Source organism: Mauremys reevesii, linkage group 5 (assembly GCF_016161935.1).
Source record: "Mauremys reevesii isolate NIE-2019 linkage group 5, ASM1616193v1, whole genome shotgun sequence".
Taxonomy (NCBI): domain Eukaryota; kingdom Metazoa; phylum Chordata; order Testudines; family Geoemydidae; genus Mauremys; species Mauremys reevesii.
In genome coordinates this window covers 109,069,912-109,087,299 of record NC_052627.1, presented here as the reverse complement: position 1 = coordinate 109,087,299, position 17,388 = coordinate 109,069,912, and the positions used below count along the sequence as shown (strand labels likewise).

The window sequence follows — 17,388 nt, the reverse complement described above, 5'->3', positions numbered from 1 at the left end:
AGGTTTTTAATAAAGCAAACTGAAAGAAGAGAAATTCCATTATGTGGCATCATACTGACAGCCAGATGGTTCACCCAAAGGTCCTAGTCTCCTTGCCCAGCCAGTATCAGTTCCCCCACTCCTTTTCCCTAGTCTCCTTATCCAGACTGTCCCAGTTTCCCCTTCGTGGCTCCTTATCCCATCCATCTCTCTCCTTGTCCCCCACTGGCTCCCAGTCTCCCTACCTGGGGTCATCCTTCAATCTCAGCCTACCCCCCACCCCAACAGTTCCTTGTCCCAGTCTCTTTGCCCAGCCAGTTTTAGTTCTCCCTCACTCTGTACACTGTTTGTCAGATTTGTCTCTCCTGCCCTCTTCTCATGTTCCCCTCACTAGTTCCTTGTCTATGCAGTCCCAGTTTCCTCATCTTCCCCAGCTCTTCATCCGATCTCAATGTTTTCCCCTACCCAGCGAACTGGCTCCCAGTCCTCTCCCCATACATATATTCCCCACCAGCTCCCAGTCCCAGTCTCCTCTCCACAGATCTCAGACCCAGCCACCTTGCCCAACTAGTTCTAGCTTTCTTTCCCGCACAGCTACCAGTCCCATCTTCCTTGCCTAACCAGTCACAGCCTGCCCTATCCCCAGGTCCTAATCCCAGTCTCCTTGCTGAGTCTGGCTGATGTACGGGGGGCCAAGGAGAGGGTCCCACAGCCTGAGTCCCATTGTAGCTTCATGGCCTTCTCCATTAGGTTCTCCCTAAGGCAAAGTTCACACCATTCCCGGATACGGCTGGGGAACGAATGGCAGATACTGCACTTTGCCGCAATGTGGGCTTCCCTGAGGCAGTACAAGCAGCATTGGTGGTTGTTGCTGACTGAGAAGGATTGCAGGCAGGAAGCACAAAGTTTGAAGCCTGGAGTCCTGGGCATAATCCAGTACCCAAACTGGGCATAATCCAGTACCGGCAGGGGGAAGGGCAGGAGCTCTCCAGGTCAGGGAGACTAATGATAAAACACTAAAACTATCAAATAAAAACTTTAAAACTCAGAATATAAAAATTTACAGCTATCTAAACATCTCCACAGATAAAGAAGAAAGCTGAAGCTTCAGACACAGGAGGTTCTGACCCTGACCATGTGGCAGTGATAAGGAACTGGGGAGAGGCAGTCTGCCCACCCTTTATCTCCTGCAGACCAAATGACACCGCTTTCAAAATTCTCCAGCTCTGGGCATGTGGAGCACATGCTTACCCACAGTGGAATACATGTAGGGACCAGGACTTGAAGAAGATCAAGACCTTTCTTAGAGTTAACCACCACTGCCTTCATCAGTGACTGCACATTCTGCAGCCAAGAAGATGACTCTTTCCCCTCTCTTTCACTACCATTTAAGCATGCATTGGTCTCCAGAATTTTGTTTTAAGTTATGCATTTAGGAATGGATACCTAAATACTGAGTATCTGTTCCCATCCTGTTATTTCCCATGAAGGACAGGTCACTGTGGCTTAAATGTGATAGCAAAAGGGGTGTGAAATGACAAAAAGCACCTGGATTTAGAATCAGGTAGAAGTTATTTCTATGAAAATAGCTACAAAAAAGGCATAGCTGAAATCAGGTATTTTTAGCGTACTCTTATGCCAATATTAGCTAGACTAACGTAAAAAATGTTTAGCCTATCCAGATGTGTAACCAATAGAGAGTTATCTAGCTATGTGCTATTTTGTATACTTTTCAGTGAATCAGAAATTCTAGAACTCAAGAAAATCATGTGGATTTATGACAGTCCCACAGTATGGGATCCAGAAATCAATTAACTGATGTTTATACTGATCCAGAAAAGTGTGTGACAAACACCATGCTGTTAGTGATCTTCATATTACAGAACCTTTATAAAACAACATGCATGGAAAACTCAAAAGAATAGAAATTTTATATGCACTATTTGAGAAGGGCTGAAGCATTTCATGGCATGTAGTCTGCTTCCCTGTGAAGTGAAAAGCATGTCACATACTAGCTTTTTGGCTGTGGTGTGCCATTGTCACTTAGCATAGCAGTTTGTGCAGCATTGTCATACTGGTACTAGTTAAAATTATGTTCATATGTCTTTTCAGTTATTTCTCTCTTAAATAGAACAGAATACGCATAAATTCCCAGCAACTTTGCCCTTGTTCTCCCCGAAAACACTGCCATCTATCTATCTGTGCTTTCATATTGAAGTATCCAGCAGATACCCTTATTTTCCAAACTACCTTATAACAAATTACAAATCAAATTCCTATGAATCCCTTATAAAATGAAGGAGGTGGGTTTTCTGTTTTTCTTTTGAGGCAGTTGATTCTGCAGTTTTCCATGTACCATACTCCTATTTACTCTAGTGAGAGTTCTGCATGCTATAGAACCACAAAAATTAGACTTTCCATTACATTCTTTGTCGTTCACCACTATTGCAACAAACTATCTGCCATGTTGTTAGCTGGCTAAATGAAAATCTCTGTTTTTAAAAGTATCTCTTTGTAGTTGACCAGCTCTAGGACGTATATGGGAATCTGTTTGTTTGTTGATGGCCAATAGTGTGGTCAGCACTATACAAGATATGAAGGAATAAAAAAGAGCCTGATTCTTACTGGCTTTTGCGCTTTGCATCATCATTTACACCTGTTCAAGTGAGTGCAAAAGGGTGTAAATAGTGACCACTGAGATGACTGAGTGAGGAATTCTGATCTGGTGGTATTTGACACCAAATATGCACACATGTAAATGACAACAAAAGACGATGGCAGTGGAGCCTCTGCCCCAAGCTATACAGACAGATAAGAATAAGATTTAACAACCCTGCATTAGACAACCCAGATACAATTTTGTTTTACTTTTATATGCAGAAAGTCAGTGACAGCTTTTTTATTGGTAAGCATTTAGTGTTTGTGGGCTTTGCAAAGAAGTGAGTTTTAAGAAGGGATTTGACTAAACAGAGGGTGGCGTGGTTGGCACCCTGGGATAAGAGGGAGCCGAACTTGTTGGGAAGTATAAAGGAAGGCACAGCAACAAAGCTAAAGGTTAAATCTAAATACAACCCAAGTGCCTGAAGTTGAGGATTTGAAGCTGACTGTAAGAATTTTATTTTTTAATTATTTTATTTGAAAGATGTACAGAAAAAAAATCCAATAGCACCAATAACAGGGTGGCTGTATGAACAGGTCAGCCATATGAGAAACATGGTCCATGTAATATATAACAGTCTGTCTTTTCTTCCCATGGGATAAAAACCCTAGCAATGGGTGAAGCTTGTGGGGTTCAGGGTTTGCGAACCTCACACTGTTTTGGGAATTTTCAAAATTAGTTTGCATTTGTGACTCCATGATTTTTTTTCGAGAGTCAATTAAAAGAAAAAATAATCATGTTTTCTAGTTAATGGGTAGCCTCTATTATTTGTGATATTAGAGATAAAAGAACACATCTTCCCTTTATGTCCCAAAGCTAGGCTGGCAAAATATTCATGGTATGTGTTATATATATGTGGAGGATATCATCTTTCCTCTCACCAAACCTTCTTGTTTGTCTGATGCATCTATCATGTCTTGTCTTTTAGCCGATAAGCTTTCTGAGACAGAGACTGTCATTTACTATATGTTTATACAGAATCACAAATGGCAACAAACTTGCACAGTAGTTTTGACCGTGGCTGTGGCAGTGTGGCTGGAGTGAGAAGAAATCTCTCAGAGAGGGCAGTGACAGGCCATTTACCACAGCTTAGGTCATAACCAACACCTTGAACTCCATCTGGAGACCAATACGCAGCCAGTACTGGCAATATATGCTCCTAGTAACATCTTCGCTCAGTAAGTAACCGATGCATTCTGCACCAGCTTCAAGTTTCCGATTGGTTTTACATGCCCCATGTAAAGTGTATTACAATAGACTAATATAAGGTTGCAGTGTTTTTTATTAGGCTTACCAATCATAAAAGGATGATATAACAGCTCACATGGCTTGGCATTTGAACAGCTGAACTAGGTTTCTGGAAGCTCACAGTAGACCACTCTGTTCTCCAAATACAGAATTCAAGACTTCTAATTGAAGATGGATGTAGGTTTATAGTCTGCAACTGTTCCAGGAAGAATTATGAACTAATCATTTGCCCACTTTCAATGTTTAAAAAAAATTACTGTCAATTATTAATTTTACATAAACGGAAAAACCTATCTGTGATAAAGAATCTTTAGTTTTAACATATAAACATTCACATTTGGAAAACCAAAACCATCACTCCCCAGTGAAGACTTAACATCTCAAGTTTCAGATTTGGGATCAGTAAAAGGCACAAATATATGTACTTTTAACAGAGTGCAAATATAACTAACAAATGAGTTGCCTGAATATAATCACAGTTGCAGTTTGGTCTGTAAGTATTGTCTGTATTAATTATTTTAGCTGACTTGGTCCAGCAACTGCACAGAAGTTTCAAAGGCAAGCCAAAGCAGTTATCCACAGCTTTATGACACTCTACTGTCAAAACATAACAAAGCACAACCAAGCTCATGCGAAAAAACAACAAAATGCAAGACCATAAAAATGATGGAGATTGTGCAGGACAGGCATTATGGAGGAACAAATGCAATCCATGCCACCACATAGTACCACAACAACATAGAAAATGATACCCAGATAAATGGTCTGAAGAAATAAGGACAAACACATAAAATTCAAATGACAGCCCAACCGAAAGGGATAAACAAAAGACAGGCAAACAATCCACTTTTACTCGATCAAACAGACATCTACCCTCTGACTTTAGTTGACTTTGGCAGTATATTGAAGATTGTATTACACAAAAATTATGTGCATGAACAAACAAAGTGACATTAAGTCAAAGTGATAGCAGTCATACACTCTCTGGTGCCATGATCCTGTCATATATCACAAGCTAATTGGAGTTGGGCTGGGTCAGAACTTAGATAGGAGACCTCAGAATCAATACTTGGTTGCTGCAGGAAATGGTGTGCTGTATTTCTAGACATGACTAAAAGGCTACTGAATTTCAGTGATGGGTTAAGTGACCCATGTACACATTTCATTTTCATTATATTGGGCCAGATCACCATCTGGTGTAAACTGACACAGTTCCATTGAAATCAATGGAGCTATGCCAATTAATACAAGCTAAAGATCTGGCCATTATGTTTGGGATCCTTCCAGATGAAATGCAATATAAACATTCAATTTATGACTATGAGAGCAGGCAATCAAGCAACAAGATCCCTTCTGCCAGATTCACTGGAGCAAACATGTTCTGGAACTCATTTACTATAGTCTGTCTCCAAAGATAGTTCCCTCAGTTATTAATTCCCAGTGTCCACTCGAAGCTATGCTGATATGCTCTGGAAGCTGGAGGGCCATGGATAAAAGATCCTTAACTCTGCTCTAAATAAGTCCTCCCCATTTATAGCCTTTGTGTGGGAAGATGTACTCCAGATACAGTATTACTCTGAATGGAAAGACAGAGAGATCTCTCTCACCAATGCACACCCTTAGAAATATCAAAAAACAAGTTGAGGGGTACTGAGCCAGAGGTTGTGAACACAAGGTGGAGGGTTTCACCTCTGCCACTTTCATTTACAATCATATCAAGTCAGTATCAACCCATCTTTATCAGCTGCTCATTGTTCATGAGCCTTTGTGAACTGTGTTTCTGGTCACAGTCCATTTCATAGCAGACAGATGTGCATATCTCTAAATCACCACCACTTGCACTAATCTTTCCAGTAGACCCAAGAGAGCTCAAGGATTGACCGGACACTCAGAATGGATGACCTCTTCAACCCTAAAAGACATCTTTTCAGATCAGAACTGAGGCGTATTGGTAGGCAGTGTGGGAGGGGAAGTTTGCCTGTTCTGTGGACAGACAACTTCATGTTCAGGACTGTGAATCCAGCATCTCAATCAGCTCCACATTCAGTTTACAAATACTAGCAGAAAAACATATGTCCATAGCTCAACAAAGGCCACTTTATAGTGAGGAGCATGTATGGAGAATTTGTGAGAGGTGAGGGGTTTAGAACAATATGATAAAAGAGCTGCAAGAAATTCTCAAATTCATAAGACTGCAGTGAGCATATGTGGATTGATAACCAGTGTGATTTTTCTGGTAATTTTATACTGTAGACATATGAACAATATCTCACCAGTGGATAACATCAGTTGTCAGTCACATATATATTTTATAACAACCAGAACACTTTTTTCCCACCCACAAAGCGGTTGGTGGTTAGCTTTGATTTCTTTTTCTACTGCAAAGCATTTTTTCTTTTTCTTTCATTCTTTTTCTTTTTAAAATGTTAATGGAAGTTAACTATAGAGAAAGTTAAAAAACAGTATTCAAGAGCTTAGACCAAATAATTAGAAAAAATATTCCAGTTTTAAAATGTTCTGTTTGTTTTAAATATGAAGATTGTTTATTACTTAGAGAACTAGTGCACTGCTTTCAGCAATACAAATCAGATTTCTGACAAAACTGTATCAAAACCATTTTCAACAAAGAACAAGAAATGTAGCAAGTTTCCATGCTTCAGTCAGAACATATATTGTACAACATTTCCAATGAAATCTTACTCAATTATACAGAAATAAATGTACATCAATAACGAGCGTGTATTGTAGGTTCTGTAACAAATCTGTACTGATGAGGAAATGACCCCTTCCTGTGATTTTCTTTCCCTTCAGCTGTGGGATATTTTCCATGTTTCATATAATCATCGTGCTATCTTTTCTCTATATATTTGCCACAATTGACTACAGTTTTTAGAACGGATATATGTAAGGAACAGTGACTGATAGTTTTAAAAAACCAGTGGATAGACAACTTCAGGAACCTGTTATACTCATGATTTCAAATGATCAGAAAGTTATTTTTATTAAAGAAATATTTTTACTACTATATTTTGGTCTGCGACTTGGAACATTTCATTACGAATTCCTATCAGAACACACTTCCTCGAAGAACTGGAGAAATTCAAGATGGTAGATTCCCAAATAGATGGGAACAAAAGCCATCTATTTTTCAAGGGTGTGATATGGACATAGGACTTGATACAACTCCCAAAGCAACTAATGGGCAGCTTTGTTGACTTCAATTGGAATTGAATCACACCCAGAATTTGCAGAGCTCCGTGTGGATACAAAAAGGTGTATCCGCATCTGATCCGCTATGCTCAAAAATTGTGTGTGGATATCCGCATTTACAGATTTGCAGGGCTCTAAACAGCTCCACAGGTCACTGTGCAACAGTGATACAAGGCTGTGTTAAGCCCACTTCTCCCCAGAGACCTCCTGCCCTGCCGCCACTCTGCCCCTGTAGGACCTCCTTCTCCACTCTGGGAAGGGAGGCTACAATTCTGGGTCCTTCTATGCAACACTGCCCTCCCAGTCGGGGACTCGGACACACCTACACAGTTGCAGCAGCTCTAATGCACGCGGCCATTGACGCCTGCTCGTTTAAAGAACAATCCCACCTTCAAAATGGTCCCTTCTTGGAGTTGTAGTTTACCTCCTCCCTTTGAGCAAGATGGGGACTACTAGTCCCAGAATGCTCAGCACGCTGCTGCGTGAATTCAGAGAGCCAAACTGGAGCCCGCAGGCTGGGTGACAGCCGCTCCATTCGGGTAAGTGTGTGCTGCAGAGTCCTGTGCAAATACAAAATTTGTATCCGCATCCATACTGCACTCCGCAAAAATGGTCTGCAGATATCCGCATCCCCGGATACAAAGCAGATACCTGCGGATTTGCAAGGCTCTAATAATTTGACCTGAAGGGGCCCCATGTGAGATGAAATGAGAGAGACAAAAATATTATTATGCAGGTATTTGAAACTGCTGTGGGACTCATTCCTCGGGTGTAAATAACTCTTTCTATAACATCTGTTCCATAATTCTTTATTTCCGATGTAACTAAATTACAACCATAAAAGTGAGGGGACACCAAATTTGTGTGGAACATAGGTGACTTTGGGACAATAGTGAGAGATTACCTTGAAATTAGGTACACGTGAGAGGTATGCTCAGGCCATAGTGAGGCATTGACTTAGCCTGAGTGGGACAGTGGTGACAAAATGTATTTACTGCATAATACCTACATGGTTTAAACCCATTCTGCAGATGCTCTCTGCTATTCAGACTGACACAGTAACTAGAATATGAGCATCTAAGGATTTGTCTACATGGTGGGGTAATGTGGAGTATGGGGATGTGACTTCTAAAGTGCATTAATGTGGTGAAACATTAATTGGTCTTTGTAGTACTGAGTCAAAGAATATTTTAGGGTCAAATCCTGAAGTCCCTATAGGGTCCTCTCTTAGACAACGGGAGTTTCCTTGAATTAAGGGACTGCAAGATTTTCCAATGATGAATAAGGAAGAGCATATTTATCTTGGGGATGATTTGCTTTTGTTACAACTTACTAACAGCAGTCAAAGTCTCACTGTTTCTTCCCACTGATCAGTCTGCTACACACACTGACTTCATCCCACAACAAAACTCATGCCATTCAACGGCAGAGGGGGCTTATTTGTTACGTTTTGTTTGTTTGAGTAGTTGAGTCTCTCACGTTACTAAGGCTGGAACGATAATTTCCCCAAGTCGTGTGCAATGTGACTAAAGCTTCAGAAACACAAAAATGATGTTCTGCCATGGCTGTATTTGTGTGCATCTATTCAGGGCACAACTAAATATTTAACAGAAGTGACTGCTCATTTCTTCAGTACCCTCCTATGGACAAAACTTGAGGGAGAAGAAATGAGGATCAGCCTATACTGGGCCCTCAAAAAAGCCTGAGGTCCAATTTGCATGAGGTAATATGTTAATTTGCATATATTTACAGATTGAGACTGTTGGCAAATTACCTTCCTTTTTTTTTTTTAAAGAAAAAATTCCTCCTCTTCAGGAACAGATGTTTCCCCATGAGGCCACTTCAGGGGCAGTTCCCCTCTATCTGGGTGGGGTTGAGCTGTTCCTTCTCGCTCTATTTCCATCTGTCTCACGACTGAGTAACCTAATTCCTGTCTCTACCTGCATTTTCCTCCCCTACAGTCCCACCTCCAATCACCCTCCTTCAAATTCATGCTTCTCTTTTAAAATCACAAAACCCATTCCCTGAAGAATATGTGTTTGTGACAATTTGTTCAGTATTTAAATATGCTAAATAAATATGGCATAATTAGTTGTGCTCTGGAAACTCTTAATAATAATAGTATTTTGGTACATGCAAAATCACAGATTCCTGGGAGAACTGCTGTTCAAGATCCCAGAAAAGGCGGCATTTCAAAACTTCAGTGACTGTGCTGAAGTGGTGAAGAGAGCTGGCAGCAAATTATATCCCTTAGCAGTGGCGTTAGAACAGTTTTAAAATGAGGGGTGCTAAAAGCCATTGAACAAAACTGTAAACCCCATATATGATGGAAACCCCTTCAAGCTTAGCACCCCCTACACACCTAGATCCAGCACCCCGGTTCCATAACGAAACATTAGGTTAACTGCAACAAGAGCAAACGTCAGTGTTAAACTGATGAACAGTGTTTTTTTTTTAAACATATAACACTCTGTGGGGAAATTAAATACAGGAAAAGGAAATGCTCTAAAAAAATTACACTGTGAATAAAGGGTAGATATGATCCATATCATTATGTCAGTGTTTCTCTATGATATGTTGAACCCTAAAATGAATCACAAACCTTTGATGCTCCCCAAAGTATTACTTAATCTATCATCATCTTACTCCGAAGTGCTTCACCGTGAATTGGAAAGTACCTACTATGTTTTCTATCCTGTTCTATGGTGCCTAGCAAAATGGGGTCAATCATTCATCAAGAAGCAGTTAATTGTTTTCACTGATGTTGCAAAGACAGGTTGCTTATCATGTAAGAAAAATCCTGAAAGATTACTAAAAATACACTCTTTGTTCTCACAGCCTAGGGCCTGGTGTACACACAGTTTTGTACCAGTATAAGTATGCTAATTAGTTTTACTTAGAACAACCCCTAGGTGCATGTGGTTATACCAATATAAACATACTTTATACTAGTACAATTTATTCCCCTTCTTGCAAAGGAATATCTACAGCATAACTGTATCCACACTAGCGGATATATGGTATAGTTAGAGCGATAACTTTTGTCTGTAGATAAGTCCGAACACTATAGTTTGCAAAGGTTATTTATTGTTCTGATTTCAGCAAAGACTTTTCTGGCAACTATTATGACTTGAAGGAATCAAAAATTTAAATTTTACAGCAGGATATATGACTAAATAATTTTACTCTGTTTGTACCTCTTCTCAACCTGGGATTCAACCCCAATGGCTGACATAGTTGACTGTACAATTAATTTTTCATAAATTTAATCTCAACATCCGATTACTATTCTGAGGCTGGAATATGCACATTAAAAGTAGGCATTTTATTAGTCCACATATAGTCTGTGCTGGGTCATCATCTGAGACTGCTATAACATGAAATATATGGCACAATGTGGGTGAAACAGAGCAGGAGACATACACTTCTCAGTCACAAATTTAATTAATACATTATTTTTTTTAATGAGCATTATCAGCATGGAAGCATGTCTTCTGCAGGGCCAGTGCAACCATTCAGGCGACCTAGGCGGTCGCCTAGGGCACTGGCATTTGGGGGGCGCCATTTTCTTTGGCAGCGACCACGGCGGCCGGATCTTCGGCCGCCCCGATTGCCCCCAGCATTTAGGGGGAGGGAGCTGGGGCAGGGAAGTGTGGGAAGGGCCGCCTGCAGCAAGTAAGGGGGGGGCGGCATGCAGGAGAACTCCCCACCCCAGCTCACCCCTGTCCCACCTCCTCCCCGAGCACGCCGTGGCCGCTTCACTTCTCCTGCCTCCCAGGCTTGCGGTGCCTAAGCTGATTGGTGCCGCAAATCTGGGAGGCGGGAGAAGTGAAGCAGCGACGGCGTGCTCGGGGTGCTCATGCATGGAGCAGGGCTGAGCTGGGGCGGGGGGGTGCCTCAGGGCAGAGGATAGGGGGTGGGGAGCTGCCGCAGGGCGGGTGCCTCAGGGCGGAGAGGGGGAGCTGCCGTGGAGGGGCACCTCAGGGCGGGGGTGCGGGGAGAGAGGGCACAAGGTGGAAGTTTCGCCTAGGGCATGAAACATCCTTGCACCGGCCCTGGTCTTCTGGAATGGTGGCCAAAGCATGAAGGGACATACAAATATTTAGCATATTTGGTATGTAAATACCTTGCAATGCCAGCTACAAAAGTGCCATGCGAATGCCTGTTCTCACTTTCAGGTGACACTGTAAATAAGAAGCGGGCAGAGTTATCTCCCGCAAATGAAAACAAACTTGTTTGTCTTAGCAATTGGCTGAACAAGAAGTAGGACTGAGTGGACTTGTAGGCTCTGAAGTTTTAAATTGTTTTGTTTTTGAGTGCAGTTATGTAACCAAAAAAATCTACATTTGTAAGTTGCACTTTCATGACAAAGAGATTGCAGTACAGTACTTGTATGAAGTGAACTGAAAAATACTATTTTTTTTCATTGTTACAGTTCAAATATTTATGTACTTTGATTTCAATTACAACACAGAATAGAATATATATAAAAATGTAGAAAACCATCTGAAATATTTAATAAATTTCAACTGGTATTCTATTGTTTAACAGTGCAATTAAAACTCTGATTAATCACAATGCATTTTTGTAAATTAATCAGTTAACTGTGATTAATTGACAGCCCTACTAATAATAGAAGGGCTTTGATGTAGGGAAAGGAGAAGGCAACTGCTTTAAACCTGGAGGCAGTAACAGTGCTAAATATTGTTCCCAAAAACTCTGGGAGAAAAAGTGTTTAGATGTTGCTTAATACTGCTACATTTTTCTATTTATCCAGTTAAAAGACACAGTTCTAGTACCTTCCCTCTTACATTTAGAAAATCTTCTTTTTGCTACAATACATATTGAGTATAATTATATTTTCATTTAGCAATATTTGCTAAATTTAAGCAACAAATTTAGCAATAAGTGGCTTGCCGTATTATCACAATAACCAAGGCCATTCAATAATAAATAAGAATAACTTCATCTTAATTTTTATGGTATCTTTCATCTTGAAAAATCCTAAAGCACTTTATTACTTTATGACCAGGTTTTAGCACCTTAAAAATCTATGAATTCAGTGGGACTACTCACATGAGTAAGTGTTTTCAAGATAGAGTCCGTAACATACACAGGGACAGTTTTCTCTGCAAGAAATTACCCTGACAATACTGCTTCTCAGGAGGCAACCACTTCAAGGAATAAAAGATATTGCAAACAAATAACCAGATAGCTAGACCATCCTGAAGTTCTAACATGGCTGTGTTTTCAGACAATCTGTTAACTTCCTTTAGCAGTGACCGTTATGAACATCTTCAATGCCCCAGCAAACATAAAGCAGCAGATTATTATTGAGTGCCTCATGCTGTACAATATCCTGAATTATTTTTAAAATAATATGCTGCTGTTTGATTAATGAATAATTTCCAAGAAAAAAGATTTTATACTCCTTTTTTACTGTTGATTTTTTTGGCATAGTACTTGAGCATGCACCAACTTTAAACATCTTGGTAGTCAATTGACGTAAACTCACACGTTTAAAGACAGGCACATGATTAAGTACTTTGCTGAATTGGGGCTCAGCCTGGTACTACCTCCAATACCTTAGCCCATTTAGGGCTTTACAGGTCCACACCACCATCTTAAGTTTCACCAAAAGCATATCACAAAGCACAGCTGAGTGATCACGGTGAGACGCTCTGCTATGTAAGTGAACTATCACGCTCTGTACCAGCTTCTATTTAGTCTGGTTTTAGGCCTATCCCTTTGTACAGAACACTGAAGTAATGTAACCTCAAGGCAACAAAAGCATGGATGACAGTTGCAAGATTTGCTCTTGGCTGTATGTAAAAGATAAAAAGGTGACCAGGCTGCTACTGCTACCTGCAACTGGGACTCCAACAGACACCTAGACTGTGAACCTGACCAACAAATGGCAGACACACACACTCAGTTAAGGGGAAAAGAATTATTCTTACCATCCTCTATGGTTGCTCTCCTCCCAAGCCAAACAACATCACCTCAGTCTTGTCTGGATTCACATCCATGTACCATTGTCACCCAGTCACTGACTAAGGTCCCTGAGTGTTTTGGATGGGTCAAATGAAATGGAGATTAGACTAAAAAGAGTAAATTGGATGACCCGGGTAATTATAGGCCTATCAGTCTGACACTGATCCCTGGCAAGATAATGGAACAGCTGATATGGGAGTCGATTAATAAGGAATTAAAGGAGGGTAATAAAATTAATGCCAATCAAGATGGGTTTATGGAAAACAGATCCTGTCAAACTAACTGGATTTTTTTATGAGATTACAAATTTGGCTGATAAAGGTGTGAGGCTGGCAGACCAGGTCATGCAAGAGTGTATTCAGATCAATTCACTTGTGTATTAGTACAGATCAAAGCAATGGTTAGATGTATAAGAGTGTTTTGGGTGTTTAAAGTTCATGAAAACTAATGGGACATTATTTGCATAGTTTTCAGTTATCTGTTCCTGTTGTAATGTAATAGCAAACATTTACATTGTGTATATCCCTGTAACTAAATAACCCATCAAATAAATCTTGTGAAATACTAATGAAGAACTTAAGGACTTTAACAGAAAATACTAATTACAAAGTAAGTGGCCATCATGTATGAGTGCCTTACTCACTCATTGTCATCAAAGGAAAAACCCACATGGGTAAAGACATTGTCGGTTTGTCTTCTGTTCAAAGAAGCTATAAATATGGGATTTATGGAAATATCCTTTATCTCTAACTTTTTGGACTCTTACAGGGAAGTGTACCAGATCCCAGAGACAATCTGGATACCCTGAAAGGACTTGTGGGAAACTGGCAGTTTATTACATCACTGCCACCATTTGGAATTACAAACTGTAACTCACCTCTTATTACATTTTACCTGCTTTAGCCTCTCAATAACTCTCATTTCCTTTTCTTAGTTAATAAATCTATAGTTAATTTACTATAGAATTGGTTGCTAGCATCATCTTTGGTGTAAGATCTGGAGTACCAATTGATCTAGGGTAAGTGGCCAGTCTTTTGGGACTGAGAGCAAACTGATGTGGTGTGATTTTTGGTTTAAATAATCTTTTATCACAAACTTCAGTTTGTCTGGGTGGCAAGATAGACTGGAGAGTCTAAAGGGACTGTCTGTGACCCCATGGTAAGACTGTTATAGTGTTCCAGGAGTTCACATTTGGTGAAATCTAATTGCAGAACACACCATTAGCTTGGGGTATTTGCTCTGTTTTCTGACAGTCTGCCCTGAGGAAGGCACTCACAGTGGTGAGCTACTCCAGACATTGTGACGAATGGTAATAGTGTTGATGTAACAGACTTAGATTTCTGCAATGCATTTAACTTGGCACTGCATGACATTTTGTTTAAAAACTAGAATACAAAATTAACATGGCACACATTAACTGGATTAAAACTGGCTAAGTGATAGTTCTCAAAATGTAACTGTAAATGGGGAATCGTCATCGATCGGTATGCTTCCAGTGGGGTCCCACAGGGATCAGTTCTTGGCCCTATGCTATTTAACATTTTCATCAATGAAGAAAACAAAAAATCATCACTGATAAAATTTGCAGATGACACAAAAATTAGGGGAGTGGTAAATAATAAAGAGGACAGGTCATTGATTCAGAGCAGGCAAACAGTATCTGCTGTAATAAGGCTAAATGTACATGCATACATCTAGGGACAAAGAACCTAGGAAAGGGTGGACTCTATCCTGGAAAGCAGTGACTCTGAAAAAGATTTGGTTGTGGTGGATAATCATGGCAACATGAGTTCCCAGCGTGATGCTGTGGCCAAAAGAGTGAATGTGATCCTGGGATGCATAAATGGGAATTTTGAGTAGGAATAGAGAGGATATTTCACCACTGTATTTGGCACTGGTGTGGCTGCTGCTTTAATACCGTGTCTAGTTCTGGTGCCCAAAATTCAAGAAGGATGTTGATTAATTGGAGAGGGTTCAGAAAAGAGCCAAGAGAATGATTAAAGGATTACAAACATGTTGTATAGTGATAGACTTTAAGGACTCAATCTATTTAGTTTAACAAAGAGAAGATTAAGGGGTGATTCGATTACAGTTTACAAGTATCTACATGGGGAACAAATACTTAATAATGGGCTCTTCAATCTAGCAGAGAAAGAAATCTAACAATCTAAATCTAACAATCCCCAATGGCTACACAAAATCAGACTAGAAATAAAATGTATATTTTTAACAGTGAGCATAATTAACCTTTGGAATAATTTCCCCAGGGTTGTGGTGGATTCTCCATCACTGGCTATTTTTAAATCAAGGCTGGATATTTTTCTAAAAGATCTGGTCTAGGAATTTTGAGGGGGGAAGTTCTATGGCCCCTATTATATAGGCGGTCAGGCTATATGATCACCATGATCCCTTCTGGCCTTGGAATCTAGGACATTTCACTATCCTTGCCCATATGCACCTAAAAATAATCTGGGATAATAAATTAGGCTGCAAGTGCTCATATAAAGTATGAACTAAAAGATATGAGAAATCTTATACAGTGACCAGAAATGCAAAATTAAAATTGATGCAATTCAAGTGACATCATAGGTTATATTTTAGCATTGCTCAGTAATATGAGCCTATTGTAGGGCAATGCAGTGACAACCTCTTTTGGAAATTGTTGGACAAAATGGATAACTATGGACTTATCTTCTGGGAATGTGCTAAATTCAGGAAAATGTTGATTCCCTGTTTTCACCATAATTAGTATAAGTCTGCTTCATGCATGTTAGCAGACTATACACAAAAAGATGATGGGGATAAATGGAATAAATGGATTAATGGTGGCAGAAGAAAAGTAAGCTAAAGGCGCTTGAAAGATCTCTGAGAGCCAACAATTCAGAAAGGAACCTGGGTAACAAAATTGAGAAACTAGAACTAATGGTGCAGGAAGTGAAGCTAGATATTATAGGGATAACAGAAACATGGTGGAATAGTGGTCATGACTGGAATAAAAGTATTGAAGGTATTGAAGACAGAAATAAAGGCAAAGGTGGCAGAGTAGCATTGCATATTAACAATGAGGTAGACTAAAAAAACTAGAAGAGATGGAATGGATAAAACAACAGTAATTGGGATGAAATACAACATGGTTTTACAAAAGGTATATCACGCCAGACCAACCTCATCTCTTTCTTTGAGAAGATAACAGATTTTTTAGACACTGGAAATGCAGTAGATCAAATCTCCCAGGATTTCAGTAAGTTATTTGATATAGTTCCACCTGGGAAATTATTAAATTGGAGAGGATGGGGATTAATATGAGAATTGAAAGGTGGATAAGGAACTGGTTAAAGGGGAGACTACAATGGGTCATACTGAAAGAACTATCAGGCTGGAGAGAGGTTACTAGTGGAGTCCCTCATATATCAGTCTTGAGACCAATCTTATTTAACATTTTTATTAATAACCTTGCACAAAAAGTGGGAGTGTGCTAATAATATTTCCAGATGACACAAACTTGGGACGTATTTCCAATATGGAGGAGGACTGGAATATCATACAAGATGATCTGGGTGACCTTGTCAACTGGTGTAATAAAAATAGGGTAAATTTTAATGATGCAGAGTACAAGGTCATGCATTTAGGCAATAGCAACAAAACATTTTGCTATCAGTTGGGGACTTATCAGTTGGAAGTGATGGAGGAGGAGAAAGACCAGGGTGTATTGGTTGATCACAGGATGACTATGAGCCATCAATGTGATACAGCTGTGAAAAAGGCCAATACAGTCCTAGGATGCATCAGGCAAGGTATTTCCAGTAGAGACAGGGAAGTATTAGTACCATTATACAAGACACTGGTGAGACCACATCTGGAATACTGTGTGCAATTCTAGTCTTCGATGTTTAAGAAAGATGAATTCAAACTGGAACAGGTGCAGAAAAGGGCTGCTGGGATGATCCGAGGAATGGAAAACCTACCTTATGAGAGGAGATTCAAAGAGCTTGGCTTGTTTAGCCTAACCAAAAGAAAGCTGAGGGCAGATATGATTGCTCTCTATAAGCACATCAGAGGGATAAATACCAGGGAGGGAGAGGAGTTATTTAAGTTAAGTGCCAATGTGGACACAAGAACAAATGGATATAAACTGGCCATCAATAAATGCAGGCGGCTCCCATTGGCCTGGAGCAGTGATCTGCGGCCAGTGGGAGCCGCAATCGGCCGGATCTGCGGATGGGGCAGGTAAACACACTGGCCCGGCCTGCCAGGGGCTTTCCCTGCACAAGCGGCGACCCTTGTGTGAGAAACCCTCC

At 40.2% G+C, this 17,388-nt stretch overlaps 1 protein-coding gene across 14 annotated transcripts in view; it reads right to left on the bottom strand.

The window, feature by feature from the left end:
* LDB2 (LIM domain binding 2) overlaps positions 1–17,388 on the bottom strand; it is a 273,724-nt gene that overhangs the window by 61,868 nt on the left and 194,468 nt on the right. Inside the window, exon 2 of one of the 14 annotated variants that reach the window (XM_039541724.1) lies at positions 3,933–4,082. The exons of the other annotated variants lie outside the window; for them this stretch is intronic. Within the exon in view, the coding sequence (XP_039397658.1) occupies positions 3,933–3,939 (7 nt within the window). The 5' untranslated portion in view covers positions 3,940–4,082. The remainder of the gene's footprint in view (positions 1–3,932; positions 4,083–17,388) is intronic. 14 annotated transcript variants of the gene reach the window in all.